This window comes from Mobula birostris, chromosome 7 (assembly GCF_030028105.1).
Source record: "Mobula birostris isolate sMobBir1 chromosome 7, sMobBir1.hap1, whole genome shotgun sequence".
In the NCBI taxonomy this organism is placed as follows: Eukaryota; Metazoa; Chordata; class Chondrichthyes; order Myliobatiformes; family Myliobatidae; genus Mobula; species Mobula birostris.
This window is the reverse complement of record NC_092376.1, coordinates 102,242,307-102,268,763: the sequence shown is the minus strand read 5'-3', so window position 1 is coordinate 102,268,763 and position 26,457 is coordinate 102,242,307. Positions and strand designations below refer to the sequence as shown.

The 26,457-nt window shown below is 42.5% G+C and overlaps 1 protein-coding gene across 4 annotated transcripts in view; it reads right to left on the bottom strand.

The window, feature by feature from the left end:
* The window catches only part of ebf1a (EBF transcription factor 1a), a 476,793-nt gene that overhangs the window by 203,379 nt on the left and 246,957 nt on the right, over window positions 1-26,457 (bottom strand). For 3 of the 4 annotated variants that reach the window (XM_072263544.1, XM_072263543.1, XM_072263546.1), the window contains one exon: window positions 26,000-26,141. In XM_072263544.1, coding sequence (XP_072119645.1) covers window positions 26,000-26,141 — 142 coding nt within the window. The remainder of the gene's footprint in view (window positions 1-25,999; window positions 26,142-26,457) is intronic. The other variant, XM_072263545.1, reaches the window with a different exon arrangement.

The following is a 26,457-nucleotide window of genomic DNA, read 5'->3' as shown; positions in this document are numbered from 1 at the left end:
CTTCACACAGAGAGTGGTGAATCTGTGGAATTCTCTGCCACAGGAAACAGTTGAGGCCAGTTCATTGGCTATATTTAAGAGGGAGTTAGATATGGCCCTTGTGGCTACGGGGGTCAGGGGGTATGGAGGGAAGGCTGGGGCGGGGTTCTGAGTTGGATGATCAGCCATGATCATAATAAATGGCGGTGCAGGCTCGAAGGGCCGAATGGCCTACTCCTGCACCTATTTTCTATGTTTCTATGTTTCTATGTAATTCAGTTACAAAGCTGTTCCTGTTAAGAGATGATGAGTATGTGGAAATATGAAGGAAAGAATAAGTTATTTGTGCATTTCACTATTCTAAGGGTGGAATTATTCTCAACTGTGAAGAGTTATTAAATATTAGAGGACATGCATGACCCCATAAGGGGTATTGATGTTTGGAGGTGCTAACTGGTGATCCACTATTGAGGAGCCCAGATTATGTTTCTTCCCCACAAGCATATTGAAAGTTTCACCAGAAGTTATGTATTTCTGCTTTATTATGCCACAGACATACTTCTCAAATAACAATCATCCATCTCAAAGAGGAAGCGGTATTTGGATTTTCCGTTGGAACTCAGTGCTTGGTAGGTGGGATGGGAGTAGTGGCACACAGGACAGCCACTTGGAGCACAGGGAGTCCAGCCATGGGGAATTCAAAGTCAAAGTCAAAATCAAAGATGAGAATATTGTCATCCAAAAGTGCAATGAAAAATTCACTTGCAGCAGCATCACGAACACCTAGTCTCATATAAGCAGCATTCACAAGAGAAACATCAACATAAATATTTATAATTTCAACAGTTAAAAGTCAACTTTAGTTCAAAGTGGTCATAGGACTGCATATTAGTGTTTTGCCAATTGGTTCAAGAACAGCTGAAAGGAAGTAGCTGTTCTTGAACCTGGGCATAATTGTGCATTCAGTCTATTTACTGTACCCATTCTGTCTCTGTAAGTTACCCAATGGATCCAACTCTCCACATCCTACCTTCCACCCTGGGCAGTACCCACTTTGGGCTGTGTTGCCTCAAACACACCTGATAGCGGATCCCAGTGAAGCGTTCTGTGGGTTGCTATCATGACTGCCAGTAAGAAGCACTGGCACTGTACCAGTGTGAGGGTGCTCTGTGGCTTAATTTCTTCCTGACCTTAAAGAGGGTGGGCTAGCATCATCTGAAAGCGCAAGGTCTGGAATAGGAACTCAACCTTTACTATCCTGGTCTTAAAGGAGACGGAGCGAGGGATGGGTGACCTTGTAGCAAGTGTAATGCTATTGAAATATTGTAATAAGGCTCCTTCCTTTTACTGTGCGTCAGGTCAGTTGTGTTAACTGGGCAGCTGAGACAGAGCAAGCAATACAGAATCCAAGAGCTGCTGGCCTTGCTGGATTATCTCCTTCCTAGCCAATGTGGTGGCATTTTGGGGCAGCTGGATGAGCTGCTGCCTTGAAGTTCCAGTGATCCCGGTTCAATTCTGATCTTGGGTGGAGTTGGTATGTTCTCCTTGTGACCTTATCCTCTGACATCCAAAGGACAAGTGGGTTAGGGATTAATTGGGCACTGTAAATTTGCTCTGTTAGGAATGAAAGAATCTGGGGGATTTGATAAGAATGTGGGCAGGTAAAATAAAATGGGATTTATGTAGATTAAGTGTAAATGGGTGGTTGATGGTTGGCATGGACCCTCCATCAAGCACCCCTTCCAATCTCGCCCATTCTCCAGTGTACCCACCTGCTTTCACGGGCTGGTGAAACATCCTATGAATTGGATTGTGTATGAGCAGGGGACACCTACATTGAAGGAAAGCTGAAAGGATCTCTGCTTAGTTCTAAAGGTCTGTACAGGAAACCTCCACACCCCTCATCACCACATCTTTATCATTTTCTGTCAGTCATCTTATAGACAGACACACCTGTGCCTAGCGTCACTTTATGGACATACAATCAATCTATGCATATAAGCCATCTTGCGTATTTATATTTATAGTGGTTTTTTAAATTATTGTGTTCTTTATCTGATTGTGATATTTTGTGCTGCAGTGGATCTGGAGGAACAATTATTTCATTCTCCTTTACACTTATGCACTGGAAATGACATTAAACAATCTTGATCTTAACTTGGCAACTTCCAGGTAACCCTAATTCACAATGAGACTACAAACCCCAAGTGCCACCCAAACGCTATTGCCTAAGTAACATTTACTGAGCAATTTGAAGGGAATCCATAGTCTATGGGAATGCATTGAGAGGCAGATAAGGAGAGTAAAAATATCTGCAGGTAACCAGGGGGATATACAGACTCCAGGGTCTTAAATCTGCTTGTACAACACTGGAAGAGGCAACCATGTGCAGACATTGCACTAACATAGAAAACATAGGAACATAGAAATCTACAGCACACAACAGGCCCTTTGGGTACAATGTTGTGCTGACCATGTAATCCACTCTAGAAACTACCTAGAATTTCCCTACCACATAACCCTCTATTTTTCTCAGCTCCATGTACCTATCTAAGAGTCTCTTAAAAGACCATATTGTATCTGCCTCTACCACTGTTGTTGGCAATCCATTCCACACACCCACCACTCTCTGTGTGAAAAACTTACCTCTGATGTACCCTGTGCACCTACTTCCAAGCACCTTAAAACTATGCCTCCTCATGTTAGCCATTTTAGCCCTAGAAAAACGCCTCTCCACACAGTTAATGCCTCTCATCATCTTACATAGAAAACCTACAGCACAATACAGGCCCTTAGGCCCACAAAGAACATGTCCCTACCATAGAAATTACTAGGGTTACCCATAGCCCTCTATTTTACTAAGCTCCATGTACCTATTCAGTAGTCTCTTAAAAGACCCTGTCGTATCCGCCTCCACCACCGTTGCCAGAAGCCCATTTCACGCACTCACCACTCTCTGCGTAAAAAACTTACCCCTGACATCTCCTCTGTACCTACTCCCCAGCACCTTAAACCTGTGTCCTCTTGTGGCAACCATTTCAGCCCTGGGAAAAAGCCTCTGACTATCTACACAATCAATGCCTCTCATCATCTTATAAACCTCAATCAGGTCACCTCTCATCCTCCGTTGCTCCAAGCAGAAAAGGTCGAGTACACTCAACCTATTCTCATAAGGCATGCTCCCCAATCCAGGCAACATCCTTGTAAATCTCCTCTGTGCCCTTTCTATAGTTTCCACATCCTTCCTATAGTGAGGTGACCAGGACTGAGCACAGTACTCCAAGTGAGGTCTGACCAGGGTCCTATATAGCTGCAACATTACCTCTCAGCTCCTAAATTCAATTCCATGATTGATGAAGGCCAATACACCATATACCTTCTTAACCACAGAGTCAACCTGCGCAACTGCTTTGAGCATCCTATGGACTCGGACCCCAAGATCCCTCTGATCCTCCACACTACCAAAGAGTCTTACCATTATACTATATCCTGCCATCATATTTGACCTACCAAAAAGAACCACTTCACACTTATCTGGGTTGAATTCCATCTGCCACTTCTCAGCCCAGTTTTGCATCCTATCAATGTCCCGCTGTAACCTCTGACAGCCCTCCACACTATCCACAATACCCACAATGTTTGTGTCAACAGCAAACTTACTAACCCATCCCTCCACTTCCTCATCTAGATCATTTATAAAAATCATGAAGAGTAAAGGTCCCAGAACAGATCCCTGAGGCACTCCACTGGTCACTGACCTCCATGCAGAATAGAACCCATCTACAACCATTCTTTACCCTCTGTGGGCAAGCCAGTTCTGAATCCACAAAGCAATGTCCGCTTGGATCCCATTCCTCTTTACTTTCTCAATAAGCCTTGTATGGGGTACCTTATCAAATGCCTTGCTGAAATTCATATACACTACATCTACTGCTCTTCTTTCATCAATGTGTTTAGTCACATTCTCAAAAAATTCATTCAGGCTCATAAGGCACAACCTGCCCTTAACAAAGCCATGCTGACTATTCCTAATCATATTATACCTTTCCAAATGTTCATAAATCCTGCCTCTCAGGATCTTCTGCATCAACTTACCAACTACTGAAGTAAGACTCACTGGTCTATAATTTCCTGGGCTATCTCTACTCCCTTTCTTGAATAAGAGAACACCATCTGCAACTCTCCAATCCTCTGGAACCTCTCCCGCCCTCATTGATGATGCAAAGATCATCGCCAGAGGCTCAGCAATCTCCTTCCTCGCCTCCCACAGTAGCCTGGGGTACAGCTCGTCTGGTCCCGGTGACTTATCCAACTTGATGCTTTCCAAAAGCTCCAGCAATTTTTTTAGCTGGAGGGAGGTGAATCTGGAATTTGTTGCCATGGGCAGCAGTGGAGGCCAAGTCATTGGATGTATTTAAGGCAGAGATTGATAGGTATCTGAGTAGCCAGGGCATCAAAGGTTATGGTGAGAAGGCAGGGGAGTGGGACTAAATAGGATAAAATGGATCAGCTCATGATAAAATGGCGGAGCAGACTTGATGGGCCGAATGGTCTACTTCTGCTCCTTTGTCTTATGGTCTTATGGACTCTTACCAACTCTTACAGACGCACCATTAAAAAGCCTCATCTCTAGTTGCTTCACCACTTGATACAGCAACTGCACTACCCAAGACTCCAAATACTTTCAGAGAGTTGAGAACACAGCCTAGTCCATCACACAAAGCAGCCTTGCCTCCATTGACTCCATCTACACTTCTGAAAAATAGTCAGATGGGTTCTGTGTCATTGATGTCAGTTGTTTGAATGATGTCTCATACATTAAAGTTGAATTCTTGATCTCCCAGTTTACCTCACTGTGGCCCCTGCATTTTATTTGGCTACATGCATTGCTCTTTCTCTGTAGCTGCTACACTATATTCTGCAAGTTGAAGTATGTCAATTTGACATGATCTGGATAGCATGCAAACAAAATTGACAATAACTAACAATACCAATACACTGGCACCCCATATTACCCAGCCAGGCGGAGTGGGCAGACCTCCCTCAGAACTGAACAGGCAGAAATATCAGAATAAATCTTCCAAAAAGATATTTGGTTGCATGCTCCTCAGAAAATAAATGAGTGTAAAAAGAAATAGAAGGGCAACGTCTGGCCAAGGAGTTGAAAGTAAAAACCTTTCCCTCCCCAGCCCAGTCAATAACTACTATAGGAACAATGTCTGTAGGAGCCACCTTTCTATGGAACAGCTCTCCCTCACACCAGTGATCTCCGACAACTTCAGGAAAAGGCTCATGTACTACACAGCTCCCAAAGTCTGAGTCAGAATGACCCATTCCCTCACGAACCACATAATCTACCTCTGCTGACCTAAGCTACATGTGACTATGCTGGACATCAACAGACAGGGCACTTAGGCTTCCTTTCACTGCCTTGTATTTCTGGGAGACAAGGTGTGCTGGGACAAGGTTTTTTGGGTGTAGTTTCTGTCATCTCCCTGCTCTCATTACACGGCCCTCTTTCCAACATAAAGAAATAATCAAATATGCCCTATACTTTTTCAAAAAGCTTGAACTACTCATTGATAACACTCCTCTCCTCACAACACTCTACCTCCCTGGCACAATATTCTCCTGTAGGTGCTATCTGCATAAGGAAGCTTCCTCAATGGTGCACCATTCTTCTAAACTCTGTACATATTTCTCTGTCACCCATTGTAACATCCTTGCCCCTCCAAGAGGACTACAAACTTGTTGTGGGGTTTGGAGGCTTGTGTGCCTCAATGACCCGGAGAGCTATGTTGGTTGAAGTCAAGGCTTTATGGTTTGGCTTTTGGTAGGGTCACCCATGGAAACAGATCAAAGGGTAGAGGTCAGACTCAGAATGGTCCACGGGACCTCCAGGTTTGGGAGTTCAGCTCAGGGTTAACAACCCTGACTGGTAAAATAAAACTGTTATGGAAACAACAATGCAGAATCCTTCAATATCTGAATGCGATAGTATTCACCTGAAACTTGCACGGCTGACAGTAGTGAAAGCCAAGCTACTGACGTGATGAAGGAAACCCTGAACAATGCCAGAGGTGGAGGACTTTCACTGCTGCCCTAAACGCCAGTGGTGTAATGGACAGCGGGAAGGAGATACCTTGCCAAAACTTCCAAATGGCTACAAAGTGTTGGCTGTATAGTGAGCAGATCCTCTAAGTCAAATTTCCTGAGAGTAGGCCTGTGAGAAAAAGTGTTTACAAACAACTGAAACTCAACCATTAAAGCTCACGGTTCCTTAAATAACTTACTCTACCAGTACTATTTTGGAACCAGCAGCAAAAAATTTCAGGATTTTTTAGAGCTTTTTAAAACAGCATTAGGCAAATTTCTTACACCTTTTTAAAGTTGGAAAGAAGGTCCTGATGAATTTCTGAGCCCGGGTGTTCAGTGAGAGGAAAGAGTTGACAGAAACTAACCACTTCCCAACAAATCATATCCCAACACAACTTCTCTTTCTATAGAAAACACAAGGCAGTGCACACAACCCTGTAGTATTTACTAAATAAAAACACTTCTCATTATTTATTTTTGATCATGAGCAGCCAAACTATCTGCTGCGATGTAAAGGTCATACTGTTACACAGATTATTCCACATTATAAATAAAATCAACCCATTTCAGTTTTGACATTGGAATGTGTGCAGGCTGTGCTACTGAGAATGCAGCCTCTGAACATTGGAGCGCAGCCTGGGTGGCAGGTTTTTTTTGATTATCTCTCCTCACAGCAAAGATCTGACTGAGCTGTTAGGCTGACGTTGGGGGGAAATCAGGGAGCCCTTTTCCTGCTTTAACTTGACTGTGAATACCCCTAGATATGGAAATAGGATTTCAGATAATACTAAGGTGGCAGAATGGGCAAATCCACAAGGAAATGTGGCTCGGTTTACACATTCTCATCCGTTCCTCTTACATATACACCAGGGCAATTTACAGAGCCCAATTAACCTACCAACCCTTAGGTCTTTCAGCTGTTGGAGGACACTGAAGCACTCAGACAAAACTGATGTAGTCACAGGGAGAATGTGCCACACAGCAGTGCCCGACATCAGGATTGAACCAGAGTTGCTGATGTGAGGGAACAGCTCCACTAGCTGCACCACTGGGTCATCTTCTGAACTGAGCACCATAGATTGCTGCTTGATAATGATTCATCAAACTAGCTGAACCAATTGCTCTGCAAAACACTATAAGCACAAAATGAAACAGAAAAGCCATTGATATACCTGTACACTGATAGGAAAGTGGATTGGAATCACTGTCTTCTGATTTTATAAACTTTCCCTTTTGACATTAAAGCACTCAAATGCTATAAAGAAGCTTGACCACCAGCAGAGTTAAACAATTGAGTATTTTAGGTCTTTTTAAAGAAAACTTCATTTTAACTATTTGCATTTATACAATGCCTTCAACATTATGATATGTCTTTTGGACACTTTATAGGGATGCGATCTGAATTAAACGCTGTCAGTGCACCTTGCAAGTTGGTATGAAGAAAAATGAGTTAAGAGTAGTAAATTGTAAGTGGTATCTTCGGGAAGAGAAGGGAGCAAGAAGGAGAATCTGAAGGAAGACACTTGACGGCTCAGAATCTGGACATTTACTGGAATGGTTATCAGGGAGGAATCACCAACTTCACAGAGGCCAAAAAGGGTAGAATTGGTGAGTGCAATACTTTTAGCAAAAGGCCAGAATCGTTAAATTTTTGTTCTTAATATAAATGTTTATAAAACAAGGGCACATTAACAACTGAGCCATTGTGGTCATTGTGTTCTGTTTGGTTTCCCTTCCATTAATTTTCTTCTTCAAAACCTACCCACTGTACTTTATGGAGGTTGACATAAAAAGCGCCCAGCTCTCCTCAGTCCTTTGCTGCACAAGCTCGCTTGATAGTGAGAGAGGTTTGCATACGGCTGGCACTGCACTTCGTTTTGCTTTGGCAGTGATGATACATAAACTGATGGAGATGTTTCTCCCAGGCAGCCTGTCAGAGCAATGCCCTGGCCTTGCCTGCATGTGCATCAGATCATTAGATAATAAACAGTTAAATCAGATCAGACTGACAGAGTCTGTGACTATCGTTTTCTGACTGAAAGCACAGTTCACCACGTGGAAAGTATAACATAAGATTCTTAATCTGCTCCCTATGTAACATAGGCTAAAGCTACCTTATCACTTTACTCTGATTTATTCACCATTAATTCTTGAACTTGCTGGTCATTGACTTGAAAAAGGGGGTGGTAGGCTGGTGGGTTAGGGGGTTGGAGATACACAAGTCTCTTTTGTATCAAGGACACTGAGGTCCAGAGGGTTGAAAGCTTAAAGTTCTGATGAAAATTACCAATTTACAACCTCAGGAGGCTGAAGAAATTTGGCATGTCCTCACTAATTTTTATCAATGCATCATAGAAAACATGCTACCTGGATGCATCACAGGTTGGTACGGCAGCTGCTCTTCCTGTGACCCCAAAAAAAGTACCTGCAGAAGTTTGTGGGCTCATCTCAGCACATTATGGAATGCAGCCTCCCCTCCAAAGACTCTGTCTACACTTCTCGCTATCTCAGTAAAGTGGTAAATCACAGCAATGTTTAGTGAGGATGTTTCCTGGCAGTAGAGGAGGCCATGGACCAATATGCTGGAATGAGAACGGGAAGTAGAACTGAAATAGGTGGCCACCAGGAAGTAGTCTTCAACCTGATGACATGAACATCGATTTCTCGAACTTCTGGTAATTGCCCCCACTCCTCTCTTTCACCATTCCCCTTTCCTGTTTCCCTCTCACACTTTTTCTTCTTACCTACCTATCACCTCCCTCTGGTGCTCCTCCTGCTTTCTTTTCTTCCATTGTCTTCTGCCCTCTCCTATCAGGTTCCCCCTTGTCCAGTCCTTTATCTCTTTCACCAATCAACTTCCCAGCTCTTAACTTCTCCATTCCCCCTCTCCTGATATCATCTGCTACCTTGTACTTCTTCCTCCCCTCCTCACACCTCCTTATTCTACTCTCCCATTCCTTTCCAGTCCTGATGAAAGGTCTCAGGCCAAAATGTTGATTGTTTACTCTTTGTCTGGCCTGCAAAGTTCCTCCAGCATTTTGTGTGTGTTGCCTTGTATTTATTGTCCTGACTGGTGAAGGTAAATATGCCAACCATTTTCTTCACCACCCTGTCTACCTGTGACTCTACTTTCAAAAAATAATGTACTCAATTTTCTGCAACGTTACCAACCATGCCACCTACATTCTCATCCAACTCATTAATATAAATGACAAACAGGGAACAGTGTGAATCTCTGTATCACACCATCGATCACAGGCCTCCAATGTGAAAAACAACCCTCCACTACCACCCTCTGACTCCTGCAACCAAATCCACCAAAATATCTCATTTCAAAATTCTCTATTTTGTTTGAATACCTTCATTGCATCTCCCGAACCCCACAACCTCACCTTCTTTTGTCTTTCAATGCAACTGAAGTTCTGCAGACTGCTGGATCTCCTCAGTCTCATCTCTAGATGTACTTCCGAATGACAGTTGGCTTTAATACACATTCCACAGCCCTTCTTGTATATTAAATGGGTTTACCATAACAACTTTATATTTTTAACAGAGCCCTTTTTTAAAATAAATCCCTCTGCATGAAATTAGATTTGCCTTATACCAACTACTTCCTTGTTACTTGTCGTACACAGCTTACTTATTCTACATCAATAAATAGACTGCAAAAGTACTTCCTCACTTGTAAAGGATGTTAGGAATTGGAGTGTGTTTTATGAATGCACAATTCCTTTATTATCATATTTAGAACAATTTCTGTTTACCACAACATCATCCTCTATTCTCCATCCAAATGCAGATGGTTGTACTGAACAAGTTCAAATCAAATCAAATCAAATCAAGTTTAATTATCATTCAAACCATACATGGGTACAGTTGAATGAGGCAGCATTCCTCTGGGGCCAAGATGCATAACGTACATTCAAAGTTGTGAGAGAGAGGGAAAAAGAAACATCATTACTCTAGAAAACACATGAATAATCCAAGACCCTGAGTGACATGCAAATTGATGGTACAGTTGCCAGCAGTCCAGCCTGTCATTCCACCAGTTAAACACTGGAGGGCAGGACTGATGGATCAGGCCAGCCCCCAACCGAGCACAGAAGCCACAACTATACTGCCTCTGGCATTTCCTTCCCTGGACTGAAGCAGCAGGCAAGCCCGTGGCTTGAGGCCTAGTCCTCGCTACAACCAAGGCCACACTGCTGCCTCAACGCCTGTCTCACCACCAGACAAGGGAAACAGGCCTGCACCCAAGTCAGCTCCTCCAAACCTTCTGTGACCCAAGTGCCCGCTTCTTCTTCTCCTGGCCAACCGTTGGATTCCTCTTCTCCTGGCTGAGTGCTGGCTTTTCCTTCTCCTGGCCAACTGCTAGCTTCCTCTTCTCCAACCCACCTGCCAGTTTCTCCTTCTCCAACCTTTCCGCCGGCTTTTCCTTCTCCAACCCATCCGCCAGCTTCTCCTTCTCCGACCCACCCACCAGCTTCTCTTTCTCCAACTCACCCACCAGCTCCTCCTTCTCCAACCCGTCGCCAGCTCCTCCTTCTCCAACCTGTCCGCCAGCTTTTCCTTCCCCAACCCATGTGCCAGCTTCCCCTTCTCCGACCCACCCACCGGCTTCTCCTTCTCCAACCCATCGCCAACTCCTCCTTCTCCAACCCGTCGCCAGCTCCTCCTTCTCCAACCCGTCGCCAACTCATCCTTCTCCAACCTGTCCACCAGCTTCTCCCTTTCCAAACCGTCAGCTAGCTTTTCAATCTCTGACTCATCAATTGGCTCCTTCTAGCCCAACCGGATGCTCGAAACAACAAGCAGATCACTGATGTGGTAGACCTGCGGACCCATGGTACTTGGAGACCAGTATACTCTTATGATCATAAAAACACACTTTATCTTTAACGTTGCTCTTTAAAGCACTATCATGGATTTTCTTTCCCTGTCCACTTGACAGTGCAGGCAAGATTAGCATTTAAACCACACTTCAATCTATGTAGTGCTTCCTCAGTACTACATAAACAGTGTTACGTACCCCGTAACTGGGTTGCCAAACCAGCAGAAATGGATCACTCAGTTGGAGTCTGGATTACTAGAACTAAGAAAGTTTTATTAAAGAAACAAGCAACACAGTACTCTAATCAAAAGGATAATGAATGCAACAGTTCAGCAATGATAAACATACATGTACACAGAATTAAGATAACAGGATCAATCAAGCTCTATCGTTGTCTAGGGGTAAATGACCAGTTTCAAAGTGACGCCAAGTTCAGTTCAATTTAGTTCAGTTCAGTTCACAGTAATCGCTGCCGTGGCGATGGACAGTGGGGGGAAGGAGAGAGAGAGCAAAACGAATGAATATTCAAAACGGCTTCCACACACAGACCTTCGCAGTCCGCTTTCGGGCGAGTCCTTTGTGATGTCATCTGAGGTCACCGACCGTGACCCCTCCGTTTCCAGACACGATCGTTTCTCTGTGGTGAACCCGGCACCCAGGCAAGGGTGGACACACACCAGGTTCCCGCCGATCGTGCCTTTCCACCCTGTGCGTCTATGGCCTGGTCCCGCAACTGGCCTTCCAAAACTTCCCACCGACTTGTGAGAAACGCACCGCTTCCAGGGTCTCCTTACCTTGGGTGTCGTGTGTGTGTCCTGCCTTAGCAAACCTGTCCCTTTTTATCCCCCTGCTGGGGTATCGCCTGTCCATCACTTCAAACAGTTCAGGGTTCAAAGGGGGAGCCGATCTTGACAGCTCTCTCCTTCTGTTATTCTCTCCCGTCCCTTCATTAACATCTCCAAATGCTGCTCCATTGTTTTCCTTATCTCTCTCTCTCCTGAAGACAGGTGGCAGACCAACTGCTGATCCCACTGGTGCCAGCACAGGACAGCTACATCTTAATCTATGTGTATTCTTGTCACAACACTCGTCCCAAAATCTTTGGGCTCTGGGTTAGACCCAGAACCTATAAACTACTAACTGCAGTGTGAACCATGGTAGACCCTTGTTCTGATGGGGATCTCCAAGCAGGAATATATAATTTCAACCACTCATCTTACCTAAACCCAGTTTCTCTTGGCATTCCATTCAACAATATCACTGCCCCTTAATCCACAAGTTCCATCTTTTCCCACCAGTAGACAAAAAGGAAATTTTGGGTTGACTTTCTCTCCTGCAGCCAAAGCACAGAAATCTGGTGTCGGTGCCCATATTAGTCTGATTCCTATCAGTTATCCTGATTCTAACCAGGCTCCTACTAAAGGGTGAGTTCCTGCACAGTCCTCATACTGTTTAAATGTCAGATAATTCAGGGGTTAAAGGAAGGTTCCGGAATTTCTTTTACTTGGAATAAGCCTTTAGACATTGTAAATTAGACTCATTTTTTTACTGCAGAGTTTGCCAACATATCTTTGAATAAATATTGTATCATATTTCACAGTAATAATAGTGAAAATCAGTGCTCTAATTGTGGGTTACAGACAGCAATTAAATACAAGGATACATCACACTAATTGGTTCCACCAATGAATGTCTACAAGGCAAAGAAATATTGTTTCCCCAAATTACTCAAAAATTATAAATATATATAATGCTGTTAAGTAGAAAGGAATTTAGAGATATGCATTAAAACCTAATAAATACCTGAAATCATTCGACAAAAGAACCAGGCTGCACTGATTATCCAACTCCCCCACCCCCAATGTTCATTATCAGCTTTTTGTCTCTGAAGCAAGTCACGTTTAGTGTTCAGTACAATGTGTACCAGTTCAGGAAATCTGTCATTGAGTGCAAACTCCAACAACTGGGTACATTGCTATAACTGCCTGGCAGAAATCTTTATAAAAGATCTGTTTTGAAGATTCTTACCTTTTGGACAATTATATTGGTTTAAATTCTTTGCTCCCACATTCTGTGGTCCAGCAACACCTATTATCCAGTATGTTTTGAAACTTAAGTATGGATCTCTACTAATTAACTAATTCTAATTAAGGTCTAACTAAAATCTATATTGACATGTAGGTAATTAACTTTCGCAATCTCAGCTGCCAACATGTCCAACACATGCAAACTTTGGGTTACAGAGAGTTCTCAGAAGCTAATGTGAATGGGGAAGTACCCACACATAAAAGAACAGTCCTGCTCAGAGGAAGATAATGGGGGGTAAGGGGAGGGGATAAGTTCTGTACTCTGGGTTTTCTATGATCCAGCACAAGTCGGGTCCTCAAGTTGTTGAACTAGAGAGATTTCCCACCTACAGTAAATATTATTGTCATCTGATCTGCAAGCCTACAGTCGTGAAAAACTGACATTTGCAACAAGCAAATCTCTGATTTATGTTCAGTTTTTGCACTAATATCTTGTTTTCAAGTCTTTTTTTCGCTAATTTGTATAATTTCTGTTCTGTGTTTTGTCCGAATCTATGTGTTGTGATACAAACAAGCTTTTCAGTGTACCTGTAACTGTATTTGTGCATATAGCAATAACCTCATATGACTTGACTTGAGCAATAGGAAAATAGTGAACACGGTGGGCCAGGACAAACACGAATAACACTGGATTTTATTGAGTAATATTTAATATAGGGAGACTATTCAACAAGGGTCATGTGGAAAACAAAAGGACTTCTGCATGTTAAATCAACGCAGTTGGAGTGGAGCCTGCTTACAATGACAGAGTGTAGAAGAACTGAGTTACTAACCCAGTTCGGCACTGCTGTCTGGTTAGGGAGAGGGTGGATCTCTGTATGAAGGGGTATGGTACCATTCAATGCCAACTAATAAGACCTTTCAATGTTAACAAACAGCTGGCTCATTTGTTGCACTCTCAAAATTTTTTGCACTCTTGAGAGTCAGCATGCCGTAATCAGATGTTGACAAGGACCCTTCCTTCACATCAGGAAGCCTGGTTTGTTTCTAAATCTCTACAGTCCCGTTGTGTTACTATGCTGTAAATATGATTGGTACTCCAATGACATGCATGTTAAAACTCAAATCATGCACATTTATGTTACAACTATCCCGGGCAGCTCATGGAAATCCCAGAGGTGGCCTCAGGCCACCAGCAACCATAGGAGCATTTAAAAGGAGCTGTTTCCATCAAAAAAAAAAATCACAAATTTTTATTAGCTGTAGCAAACTAAGGGACAACAAACAGTGAAAATTCAGACAGTGGAAAACTGAGGAGTTAATTTGCCTTCCTACCAGTTATAATGCTCAAAACGAATGCCTTGGGCAACCAATGGTAAGAGGGTGAGGGTGGGGCAGCAGTTTGTGTGATGACATCTCCAGGGACATGTCCAACCAGAGTTGTCAAATCCATACATAATCGTTAAATTGACAAAAGCTTTTCTGTTAATTGGCATGGATTTGGAGGAATTGGTGTTAAGACCATTTGGCCCACTTTTGTTTTAGTTTAAAACTTTCCTGTCCTGATAAGTGACACTTTTCTTTTATTCTTTCTGCTGGTGACTTAAAATAACTTCCAGCAACTTCCAGGTTAACAGCAACACAATACACTCCGGAAGATGTTGGGAATAATTTCAACAAGTCAGATAGGAGGCAACCAGGAAATGATGGTAATTCCATACATGGGTACATATATTATCATTATTTAAAGAAACAAGATCCTTTCTATGTCAGGAAGCTACATACCAACAACACATTAGACTTTTGGTGCTGTTGGCTCTTCAGTATGTTCTAGTGTTAGCCCTGGGACTTGGCATACATGATGAGCATATTACGTACTCTCCAGCAGATGAAAATCGACCTCGGAGGTCATGGTAATAACAAAGCAACTTGGTTTGCACTCACCAGCGGATTCAGAAGAGCTAAAGTGACTGCCAATTTGCAATCACTCATTTAGATCTACCATTAAAGACAAACTTGCATTGTAGTAATGCTTTGCTACCACTAATAATATACTCCCAGTGTATTTATAGTTGCGGCTCAGTACAAACCATGGCAATCTAAGTTTAGCAATGAACATGATTTCAAAAGTAGCCTGGAGGGAGAACAGATTCCCTCCAGTGCTGATCCCTGCAGTGCCCGGTGATCTTGTGACCTCTGTCTCGGCGGCTGACGCTAGTTCGTCATTCTAGAAGGTGAACCCTCGCAAGCCGTCAGGCTCCGATGGGTTACCTGGCAGGGCTCTGAAAACCTGTGTCAGCCAACTGCCAGGTTTGTTCAAAGACATTTTCAATCTCTCATTGCTAAAGTCAGAAGTTCGCACCTGCTTCAAAAGGGCAACAATCGCACCAGTACCTAAGAAGAGCAGGGTATCGTCTAGTAGTGCTCATATCTACAGTGATGAAGTGCTCTGAGAGTTTGGTTATGGCTAGAATCAACTCTTGTCTCATCAATGACATGGACCTGTTGTAATTTGCCAATGGCCACAATAGGTCTACAATGGATGGATGTTATCTCATTGGCTTTTCATACGGCCTTGGACGATATTAATGCTTATGTCAGGCTGCTGTTTATTGACCGCAGCTCAGCATTTAATACAATCATTCCTACAGGTCTGATCAAAAAGCTCCAAAACCTCTGCAACTGAATCCTCAGCTTCCTCACCAGAACATCACAGTCTGTGTGGATTGGGGAAAAAAGATCGCCACCTCGCTGATAACCAACACTGGGGCACCTCAATGGCAGGTGTTTAGCCCACTGCTCTGCTCTCTCTACACCCATGACTGTGTGGCTAGACACAGCTCAAATACCATCTATAACTTTGCTTATGACACAACTATTGTTGACAGAATTTCAGATGGTTATGAGAAGGCATACAAAATAGATCAGCTGGTTGAGTAGTGTTGCAACAACAACCTAGCACTCAATGTCAGTAAGATCACAGAACTGATTGTACTTCAGAAAGGGTTAAACTGGGAAGACACACCAGTCCTCATAGAGGGATCAGAAGTGGAAAGAGTGAACAGTTTCAAGTTCCAGGGAGTCAACATCTCTATCCCGGGCCCAGCATATTGATACACTTACAAAGAAGGCACAACAACAGCTATATTTCATTTGGAGTTTGAGGAGATTTGGTATGTCACGAAAGACACTCTCAAATTTCTACAGATGTACTGTGGAGAGCATTTTAACTGGCTGTATCACCATCTGGAAGTGGGTAGGGGGGAACTGCACAGGATTGAAATAAGCTGCAAACTCTGTTACAGTAGCTCCATCAAGGGCACCAACCTCCCCACCATCTTCAAGGAACGATGCCTCAGAAAGGCGTCATCCATCATCAGGATCCCCATCACCCTCTTCGCATTGCTTCCATCAGGGAAGAGGTACAGGGGCCTGAAGGCACACACTCAGTGATTCAAGAACAGCCTCTTCCCCTCTGCCATCAGATTTCTGAATGAACATTGAACCCGTGAATACTACCTCACTACTGTTTTTTGCTCTTCTTATTTAATTTAACTTTTTAATACATATAGATTTATTTATTTAGTGAGATACCGCACAGAATAAGCCCTTCCAGCCCTTTGAGGCACACCACCCAGCAACCCCATGGTTTAATCTAAACCTAATCACAGGACAATTTACAATGACCAATTAACCTACCAACCAATACATCTTTGAACTGTTATGCATATATGTTTAATCCATCCAAATAACAGCACAGTTTTTATTATTTTATTAAGGTACTGCTGCCGCATAACAATAAACCTGATTTTGATTCTGATTCTGAAAATTAAAGTCCATTCCAGTGTAGAGGTCTCCCATCATCACATGTATTATGCTGGTTGTTTGAATTTTTACCAATTTTTCAATTGTGAAATGCTGCATTTTAACCACACACTCTTTTTGCTGTGTTGGATGCTTGTCCTTGCAAAGGTTGGGCACAGGAATTCTGACTAACATTCCCATCCCCACTCTCAGAAGCACAGACACTAACTGTCCTAACCAACGTGAAGGTTCCTCTTAATTTTCTTCATTTCATTCAACCTCCAAACACAAGTTAAAAATATTTTCACTACTAGTTCAATCAACCTGTTTTGCCAATTGATGCGTTCATCGTTAATCCAAGTAGTTCTGAAAAGTTCAGTTCCTACCAACAGAAGTTACCAAACTTAATAGTGAAAACAAATTAAGTAAATGGATTTTCTTTGGCTTCCTCTGACAATCCAGACAGAAGGGGCAAAAGATATTTCAAGCCCTGCAACGTGCTTTCAAACTTTGTCACAGTTTCATGTGTAGCTCAGAAAATGAAATCTCTAATTTAAGAAACTAGGAGGGTATAATCATTTGGCTAATTTGGATAACATATCAGTGCATTATGCTAATCCAATCTCATTTGCTTATGCCAATTAAGTTAATTAGAAAATAGACTTTGCTCCATAACAGCAAATCCATAAGAACAATCTTTATAAAAATTAAGAGAGTGTAATTGTTACGCTATTATGGATAACTTATGAAGAAATTATGCTAATTGTATCTAATTTACATAGGAAATTGAACCAATTAGAACATAATTTTCCCTTGCAACTCAACTTGATTGTGGAGGTCCTTAAACATTTCCCTAACTTTAGTGATGTTTTATTGTAACACATAAAGCAGCTGATTCAATTAAAACTTACTTTCATTATTCTGAAATAATTTGGTTTACCCAGTGGTTACACAAGCTAGAACTTTGGGTATATGTATTAAATCGTGGATCAGACGCATCATCATATTGTGCACTAGATGGTCAGACCTCCAGTACATTGAGTGCATGGCATTGTGTATTGGTTACCATTCAAGTGAAACTCCAATTCATGTTCATAGAAACATAATTAAGTCTGGTGCTCCAGTGCAGAAGTCAGGGACCATAGAAAATAAGGGGAGAATATCTTTAGGACAGAGACCTCCCTGTCAGGAGGACTTCATATATTTTGCAACAGTATTTTAAAGAAAGACGGAAAATCTCCATAGTATGTGACTCAATATTTATCTCTCAACATTCATCACATGATATCACTTATCTTAATTGTTTTTTCAAGACCTTGTTGTGCATTAATTGGTAATGCATTTCACTAAAGGATAATTACAAAGTATTTTACAAAACATAGATTCCTAAAGTATCCAAAAGACTCTGATGTAATCCAGGAAAGCTGAAGGTTTGAAAAGTACTATCAAAATCCAAATTATTTAATTTACTTATTAGTTATTTATTTATTGAGATACAGTGCAGAATAGGCCCTTCTGTAGTGCCCAGCAACCCCCAATTAACTCTAACCTCATCACGGGGCAATTTACAATGGCTAATTAACTACTAACCAGTATGTCTTTGGATTGTGGGAGGAAACCAGGGCACCCGGAGAAATCTCACACATTCCACGGGGAGGACATACAGACTCCTTACTGATGATGTCAGAACAGAACTCCAAACTTCATTGCCCAATTTTTTTCTCATTAACATAAGTGATGTTTGGTTCCACTGCATTTTTGGATGGTTTGGTTTGCAAATCAGTAAAAAGTTGGACCTTAAAATTTTTGAAGGTGGGGTCAGCCGTAAGCCTATCCATAGGTTAGATCAACTGTATCTTGGATGATTGTGTTCAGATAGGTACCCCTCCCTTCCCCCCCCACGCAGTTCACCTATCACCTTGTTTCTTTCTCCTCTGCCCCCTCCTTTTAACTCAGACTCCTCACCCTTTTTCTCCAGTTCTGATCAAGGGTCTCGGCCCAAAACTTAGACTGTATTCTTTTCCGTAGATGCTGCCTGACCTGCTGAGTTCCTCCAGCATTTTGTGTGTGTGTTGCTTTGCATTTCCAGCATCTGCAAATTTTTTGTTGTCTGTAATATACATGCCTTGGTGTATCTTGTGTTGCCTGTAGTAGAGTGCTTGTTTGGGTCTAGAGGGTGGTAGAAGGCTGGGTCAAAACTATATCAGATTATTTGGTAATTTTTGCCTTGAATACAGTTTATTGAATATCTGGCTTGATAGAACATTTATTGTTTAGGTGAACACTACACTGGATTGATAAATTGGGAATATGTTGAATAGCTGAATGTATACTACTTTGGATGACTTATTCCACCTCACCTGGGGTGACTGGAAATTGAGTACATTGCATGGTTAGATTGGTGGATCAACAGTATTTTGCATGGCTTGGTCTATGGTGTTATTGGATTGTTGAGTCAGCATTATAATGAACCATTTGGTCTGTGATATGTTGGATGACTAGGTTTATTAAATATTGGATGACTAGGACTGTAGCTATTGAATTAATAGATCTAAGCATATTAGACAGTTTGGTCTATATGAGGAAATGCAAGAAGTGTCAAGAGACAATGAGAGAGCAAGGCTAAACTTCAAGAACAAAATACGGTGAAAACAATTATTCTTCTCAGAAGAGGTTAATTTTATTTAGGGTAATGTGATTATATTTTCATGTAAAGAGCTAACACCCCTAATGAGATATTTACATTTGCAATGAAGAGTTGGAAGGATGTGTGGAGTGCTGATTTTTTTCCTGTATTAGAACTGATTGAGTTTGCCTTCTGACTTTGTAATGCAGAAGAGTTTGCTGTATTAGGTGATAGTGCAAGTCACTGTGAGTACACCATTAACAAATGGTCAGTCCAAACCGAAAATAAATATTAATGAAGAGGGCAAATGCTTTGGAATGAGGTGATATCATTTAACAAATTTAGCATATTACAGCTTACTCCAGTAACATGATTCACAGACTGAGTGCAACCATTTTGCACACGCCTCACTGGCAATAGCACTGCTGGTGTGAAAAATGATTTAAATACTAGCAAATCACTTGCCTTATTAATGTGTAATCATGAAGTCACTTCTAACATCAGTTCTTAATTTGCTGCAGGCTTGTAATTAATTAATTTAGGTCTTTTCCACAAAGATATTACCAGAACTTAGAGATGATGCTTATCAAGAAGGATTGAGCAAATCTTGTATCATAAAAGCAGAAGGTAAAGCTGACGGAGTCTTCAAGAAATCAAAGGGTTTGAGAGCTTGCCATAACGAAAGTTCCTACGCTGCTTGGAAAGTCCAAAGCTATTGTTACTAGTGCAATGTAACAAATCCAATGGGGATTTCTGGAGACTCTCCTCACTTAGAGTTATTATGATGTGGAACTTGGTATCATAAAGATTAGTTAAAGTGAATAGTTTAGATGTATTTAAAAAGAAACTAGATATGGCTGATAGAAAAAATATAATGATGAATTGGCAGGCTTAGATGAAGTAGGACCGAAAGAAGCTTAGATGGAAGCTTCAGCAAGGAAGCTCGTGTGAGTAGCAGGTAAGAACAGAAAATGTATTTTATCTACACGGGTAAATTTAAAAGATACAAAATTACAACACATTAAATGACATAAGAATGCAGGATCAGGTGATGTGTTGTAGCTGCATGTTGTGGGAGCTGGTGGACCCAAAGGTTCCCGGTGTCCACATCTGTAGCAAGTGTTGGTTGCTCGAGGAACTCGGCTCAAAGTTGATGACCTGGAACTAAGCTTCAAACACTACAATGTATCAGGGAGAAGAAGAGCTAACTGGACACTGTGTTTCAGGAGCAAGTCACACCCATTAGATTAACTAGTTTAAATTCAATCTGTTTCCAGGGGCAAGAGGGTGTGACTGTGAATGAGGCAGGTAGAGGGATCCAAGAGGTGTTGCAGGAGACTCAAACCTTGAGCTTGTCCAACAGGACTGCGACTATTTCTCCCTGTGAGAATTAAAGTGGTGCTGTAAGAAGGATGAGCAACTAAACCATGACACTGTGGATCAAGGAGTCATTCCAGAGGGGGGAGGGAAGAGAAACGTAGTTATAATTGCAGACAGTATAGTCAGGAGAATAGACAACATTCTCTATAGTAAGGATCAAGAGTCCCAAAGGCTGTGTGGTCTGCCTAGTGCCCAGGCTCGGGATATTTGATCTGACCTGCAGAGGAACTTGCAGTAGGAGGGAAAAGATCTGGTTGTCACGGTCCATCTGGGCACCAAGAACTTAAGAAGAACAAGGAAAGGGGTTCTGCTGAGGGAATTTTAGTTGTTAAGGTTTAAATTAAGATGTAGAACCATAAACGTAATTATCTCTGGATTGCTACCTCAGCTACATACAAATTGGCACAGGGTAAATAACATCTGAGAGCTAAATGTGTGGCTCAAGGGTCACCCTGTCTCTTGCAAAAATGCCATCCCCTTCTCACAATTCCTCCGTCTCCGCCACATCTTCTCTCAGGATGAGGCTTTCCATTCCAGGATGAGGGAGATGTCCTCCTTTTTAAAAGAAAGGGGCTTCCCTTCCTCCACTATCAACTCTGCTCTCAAACGCATCTCCCCCATTTCAAACACATCTGCTCTCACTCCATCCTCCCGCCACCCCACTAGGAATAGGGTTCCCCTTGTCCTCACCTACCACCCCACCAGCCTCCAGGTCCAACATGTTATTCTCCGTAACTTCTGCCACCTCCAACGGGATCCCACCACTAAGCACATCTTTCCCTCCCCCACCCCCCCGCTTTCTGCAGGGATCACTCCCTACACGACTCCCTTGTCCATTCGTCCCCACCGATCTGCCTCCTGGCATTTATCCTTGTAAACAGAACAAGTGCTACACATGCCCTTACACTTCCCCCCTTACCACCATTCAGGGCCCCAGACAGTCCTTCCAGGTGAGGCGACACTTCACCTGTGAGTCGGCTGGGGTGATATACTGCATCCGGTGCTCCCAATGTGGCCTTTTATATATTGGCGAGACCCAACGCAGACTGGGAGATCGTTTTGCTGAACACCTACGCTCTGTCCGCCAGAGAAAGCAGGATCTCCCAGTGGCCACACATTTTAATTCCACGTCCCATTCCCATTCTGATATGTCTATCCACGGCCTCCTCTACTGTCAAGATGAAGCCACACTCAGGTTGGAGGAACAACACCTTATATTCCGTCTGGGTAGCCTCCAACCTGATGGCATAAACATTGACTTCTCAAACTTCTGCTAATGCCCCACCTCCCCCTCGTACCCCATCTGTTATTTATTTATATACACACATTCTTTTTCTGTCTCTCCTTTTTCTCCCTCTGTCCCTCTGACTATACCCCTTGCCCATCCTTTGGGTTCCCCCCCCCACCTTTTCTTTCTCCCTAGGCCTCCTGTCCCATGATCCTCTCATATCCCTTTTGCCAATCAACTGTCCAGCTCTTAGCTCCATCCCTCCCCCTCCTGTCTTCTCCGATCATTTCGGATCTCCCCCTCCCCCTCCCACTTTCAAATCTCTTACTATCTCTTCTTTCAGTTAGTCCTGACGAAGGGTCTCGGCCCGAAACATCGACCGTACCTCTTCCTATAGATGCTGCCTGGCCTGCTGCGTTCACCAGCAACTTTGATGTGTGTTGATTGGTGTGGGAGATGTGGGTTTAAATTTGTGGAAGATTAGCACTAGTATTGGGGAAGGTGGAAGCTGTTCTGATGGGACAGGCTACCCCTGAACTATTGATTCCTAGGGAATTGCATAAATATGACTGTGGATAGGACTTTAAACAAAATAGTAGTTTACGTTGGCACAGCAGCATAGTAGTCAGCTTTACGCTTTACCGTACCAGCAACGGGGTTTCAATTCCCACTGTCACCTGTAAGGAATTTGTATGTTCACCAGACAAACTGCCTGGGTTTCCTCCAGGTGCTCTGGTTTCCTCCCACATTTCAAAATAAGCGTACCTGTTGGTAGGTTAGTTGGTTATTGTAAATTATCCTGTGATTAGGCTAGGATTAAATTGGGGGATTGTTGGGTGGCAAAACTCACTGGACCGGAAGTATTCAATCAATCAAAGTAGGGGGATGGGTTCAACAGCTTGGAAAAGCATGGATAATGTGAAAGGGAAAGCCAGCGCAGGAGATGTTAAGGAGTTCTCCAGAATGCAAGATAAGACAAATAGTTTAGAAAGGCTGATGAATACAGCACCAAAGGTATTATATTTGAAAGTACACAACATACATAAAAATGTCGATGCTTGTAACATAGTTAGAAACTGGCAGATATGTCATTGTGGGTATAATTGTGTCGCAGTTGAAAGAAGATCACAGCTGCAAGCTTCACGCTCCTTGTATTAAAAAGACAAGCAGGTGGGCAGAGAGGCTGGGGTGTCTTTGTTGGTAAAAATAAAATCAAACACTTTGGAATAAGTGACATATGATCAGATATTGTAGAATTCTGGTGGGTAGAGTTAAGAAACACCAAGGGTTAAAAGACCCTGATAGGTGTTATATACAGCCCTTAGAACACTAGCCAGGATGTGGAGTACGATTTACAATAGGAGATAGAAAAGGTATGTAGAAAGGGCAATGTTATGATGGTCATAGGATATTTCGATATGCAGGTAGATTGGAAAAATCAGGTTGGTGCTGCATCCCAAGAGAAGGAATTTGTAAATGGCTGCAAAATGGCTTTTTACAGCAGATTGTGATTGAACCCTGTAGGGAAAAGCAAGTCTGGATTGGGTGTCGTGTAATGGACCCAATTTGATTAGGGAGCTTAAGGTAAAGGAACCCTTAGGAAACAGTAATCATAATATGACAAAATTCTCCCTACAGTTTGAGAGGGAGAAGATAAAATTGGATGCATTTGTATTACAGTGGAGTAAAGTGAACTACAGATGCATGAGAAAGGAGCTGGCCAAAGTTGGTTGGAAGGGGAAATTAACAGAGATGACAGTAGAGGAGCATTGGCTGAAGCTTCCAGAAGAAATTCGGAATATGCTGGATTAATCCTCTATAAAGTAGAGGAAGCATTCTAAAGGGAGGATGAGGCAATCATGGCTAGCAAGAAGTCAGAAACAGCATAAAAGTAAAAGAGAGGGCATACAATATAGCATGGAAGCTAGAGGACTGGGAAGCTTTTAAAAACCAACAGAAGGTAACTAAAAAAGCAATAAGGAGAGAAAAGATAAAATATGAAGGTAAGCTAGCCAATAATATGAAAGAGGATAAACAAAAGTTTTTCTGAGATATATAAAGGGTAAAAGAGAGGTGAGAGTACATATCAGACCACTAGGAAATGATACTGGAGAGGTAGTAATGGGGCACTAAGAAATGGTGAATGAACTGAGTAAGTGTTCTGTATCTGTCTTCACTGTGGAGGACACCAGCAGTCTGCCAGAAACTCAAGAGCGTCAGGAGGCAGAAGCGAGTGTAGTCACTATACTAAGGAGATGGTGCTTGGGAAGCTGAAAGGTCTGAAGATAGATAAGTCATCTGGACCATATGGACTACACCTCAGGTTTCTGAAAGAGGTAGCTGAAGAGATTGTGAAGGCATTGGTAATGATCTTTCAAGGATCACTGGATTCTGGAATGGTTCCAGAGGACGGGAAAATTGCAAATTTCTCTGCACTCTTTAAGAAGAGAGGGAGGAAAAAGACAGGAAATGATAGGTCAGTTAGACTGACTTCAGTGTGTTTGGTAAGATGGTAGAGTCCAATATTGAGGATGAGGTTTCGGAGTCCTTGGAGGCATGTGATAAAATAGGCTAAAGTCAGCATTATTTCCTTAAGGAGAAATCTAACAAATCTTTTGGAAATACTTGGGGAAATAGCAGGCAGGATAGAGAAAGGGAAGTAGGTGGATGTTTTTAGTTGGATTTTCAGAAGGTCTTGACAAGTTACCACACATGAGGTTGCTAAACAAGATAAGACCCCATAGGGTTACAGGAAAGATACGAACATGGATAGAAGATTGGCTGACTGGAATGAGCCAAAGAGTGGGAATAAAGAGGGACTTTTCTGGTTAGTTGCTGGTGACTAGTGATGTTCTGCAGGGGTGGACATTGAGTCCACCACTTTTCAAGTTAAATGTTTATTATCTAGACCAAGGAATTGATGGCTTTGTGGCCAGGTTTGCGAATGATGCAAAGATATGTGGAGGAGCAGGCTGTGTTGAGGAAACAGTGGATCTACAGAAGGACTTGGACAGATCAAAAAAATGAGTAAAAAGGTGACAATTGGAATACGGTGCAGGGAGAAGTGTGGTCATGCACATTGGTGGAAGAAATAAAAGTATAGACTGTTTTCGAAATGACGAGAAAATTCAGAAATTGGTGTTATAGAGCTACTTATGAATCCTAGTGCAGGATTCCCTAAATACTAACTTGCAGGTTAAGTCGTCGGTAAGGAAGACAAATTCATTTCAAGAGGACTAGAATATAAAAGCAAGGATGTTATGCTGAGGCTTTATGAAGGCATTGATCAGAACACATTTGGTATATTGTGAACAGTTTTTGGCCCCATATCTAAGAAAGGATGTACTGGCATTGGAGAGGATCCAGAGGATGTTCATGGAAATGATCCCAGGAATGAAAGTGTTAACGTATGAGGAATGTTTGATGGCTCTGGTCCTGTACCCATTAGAGTTCAGTAGCATGAGGGGAGAGATCTCATTGAAACCTACCAAATATTGAAAGTCCCAGATGCAGAGGATGTTTCCAATAGTGGGAGAATCTAGGACACGAGGGCACAACTTCAGAACACAAGAACTGCGATGAGGAGGAACGTCTTTAACCAGTAGTGGTGAATCTATGGAATTCATTGCTACAGATGGCAGTGGAGGACATTATTAGGTGTTTTTAAAGCAGAGGCTGATAGGTCCTTAATTAGTAAAATTATGGGGAGAAGGCAGGATATTGGGGTTGAGAGGGAAAATAAATCTGTCATGATCGAATGGTGGAGCAGACCCGATGGGCTAAGTGGTCTAATTCTGCTCCTATATCTAATAATCTCATAGAGTAGGCTTGGATCAGATGGAGCCAATGTAGTGCATGGCATGGGATTCTCGCAGTCACCTCAGTAAATCTTGCCTCATTTAACCCACAAAAATCTACTAGAAATGAGACATTGACTTTGGTATACTGAAATTCACAAGCATTCACAATCAGATGGCGAGGGTGGGGTGTTGGGGGATAGCTTTAATCAATGAAAGTGATGTGCCTACCATGTTCCAGATAAGAGGGCGTACCTTCAGAGGGATCGAGCCTTCGAGCCCTCCGACCATGTTTGGAGTTGTTGTGGACGAACATGTTGTCAGAAACAGCCAGAACGTGGCCATCCACATTCACCGTTGTGGAAACGACCACCTGCGGAGAGAAAGGCAAGGGAGGGTTGAAGGAATGTCTCGACATGTAAAATTGAAGTATCAACAGCAGAGGGTCTTTGGACCAACCTTACTTGTTCTGGAGAGAGACAAAAGTTCAGTAAAATCTATTGGAAAACAGTGCTTGTTCCTAAGGCAATGAAACAGAAATAAAAAGGAACTGCTGGGAACTCTCCAGAGAAGAATTACTGTTTCAAGACAAAGTCTCCTGCTTTTCTCTCCACAGACACTGCCTGACCTGCTGTGTATTTCTAGAATGCTGTTTATGATGTTAATAAGAGTTCATTAAGGCAAAGGAA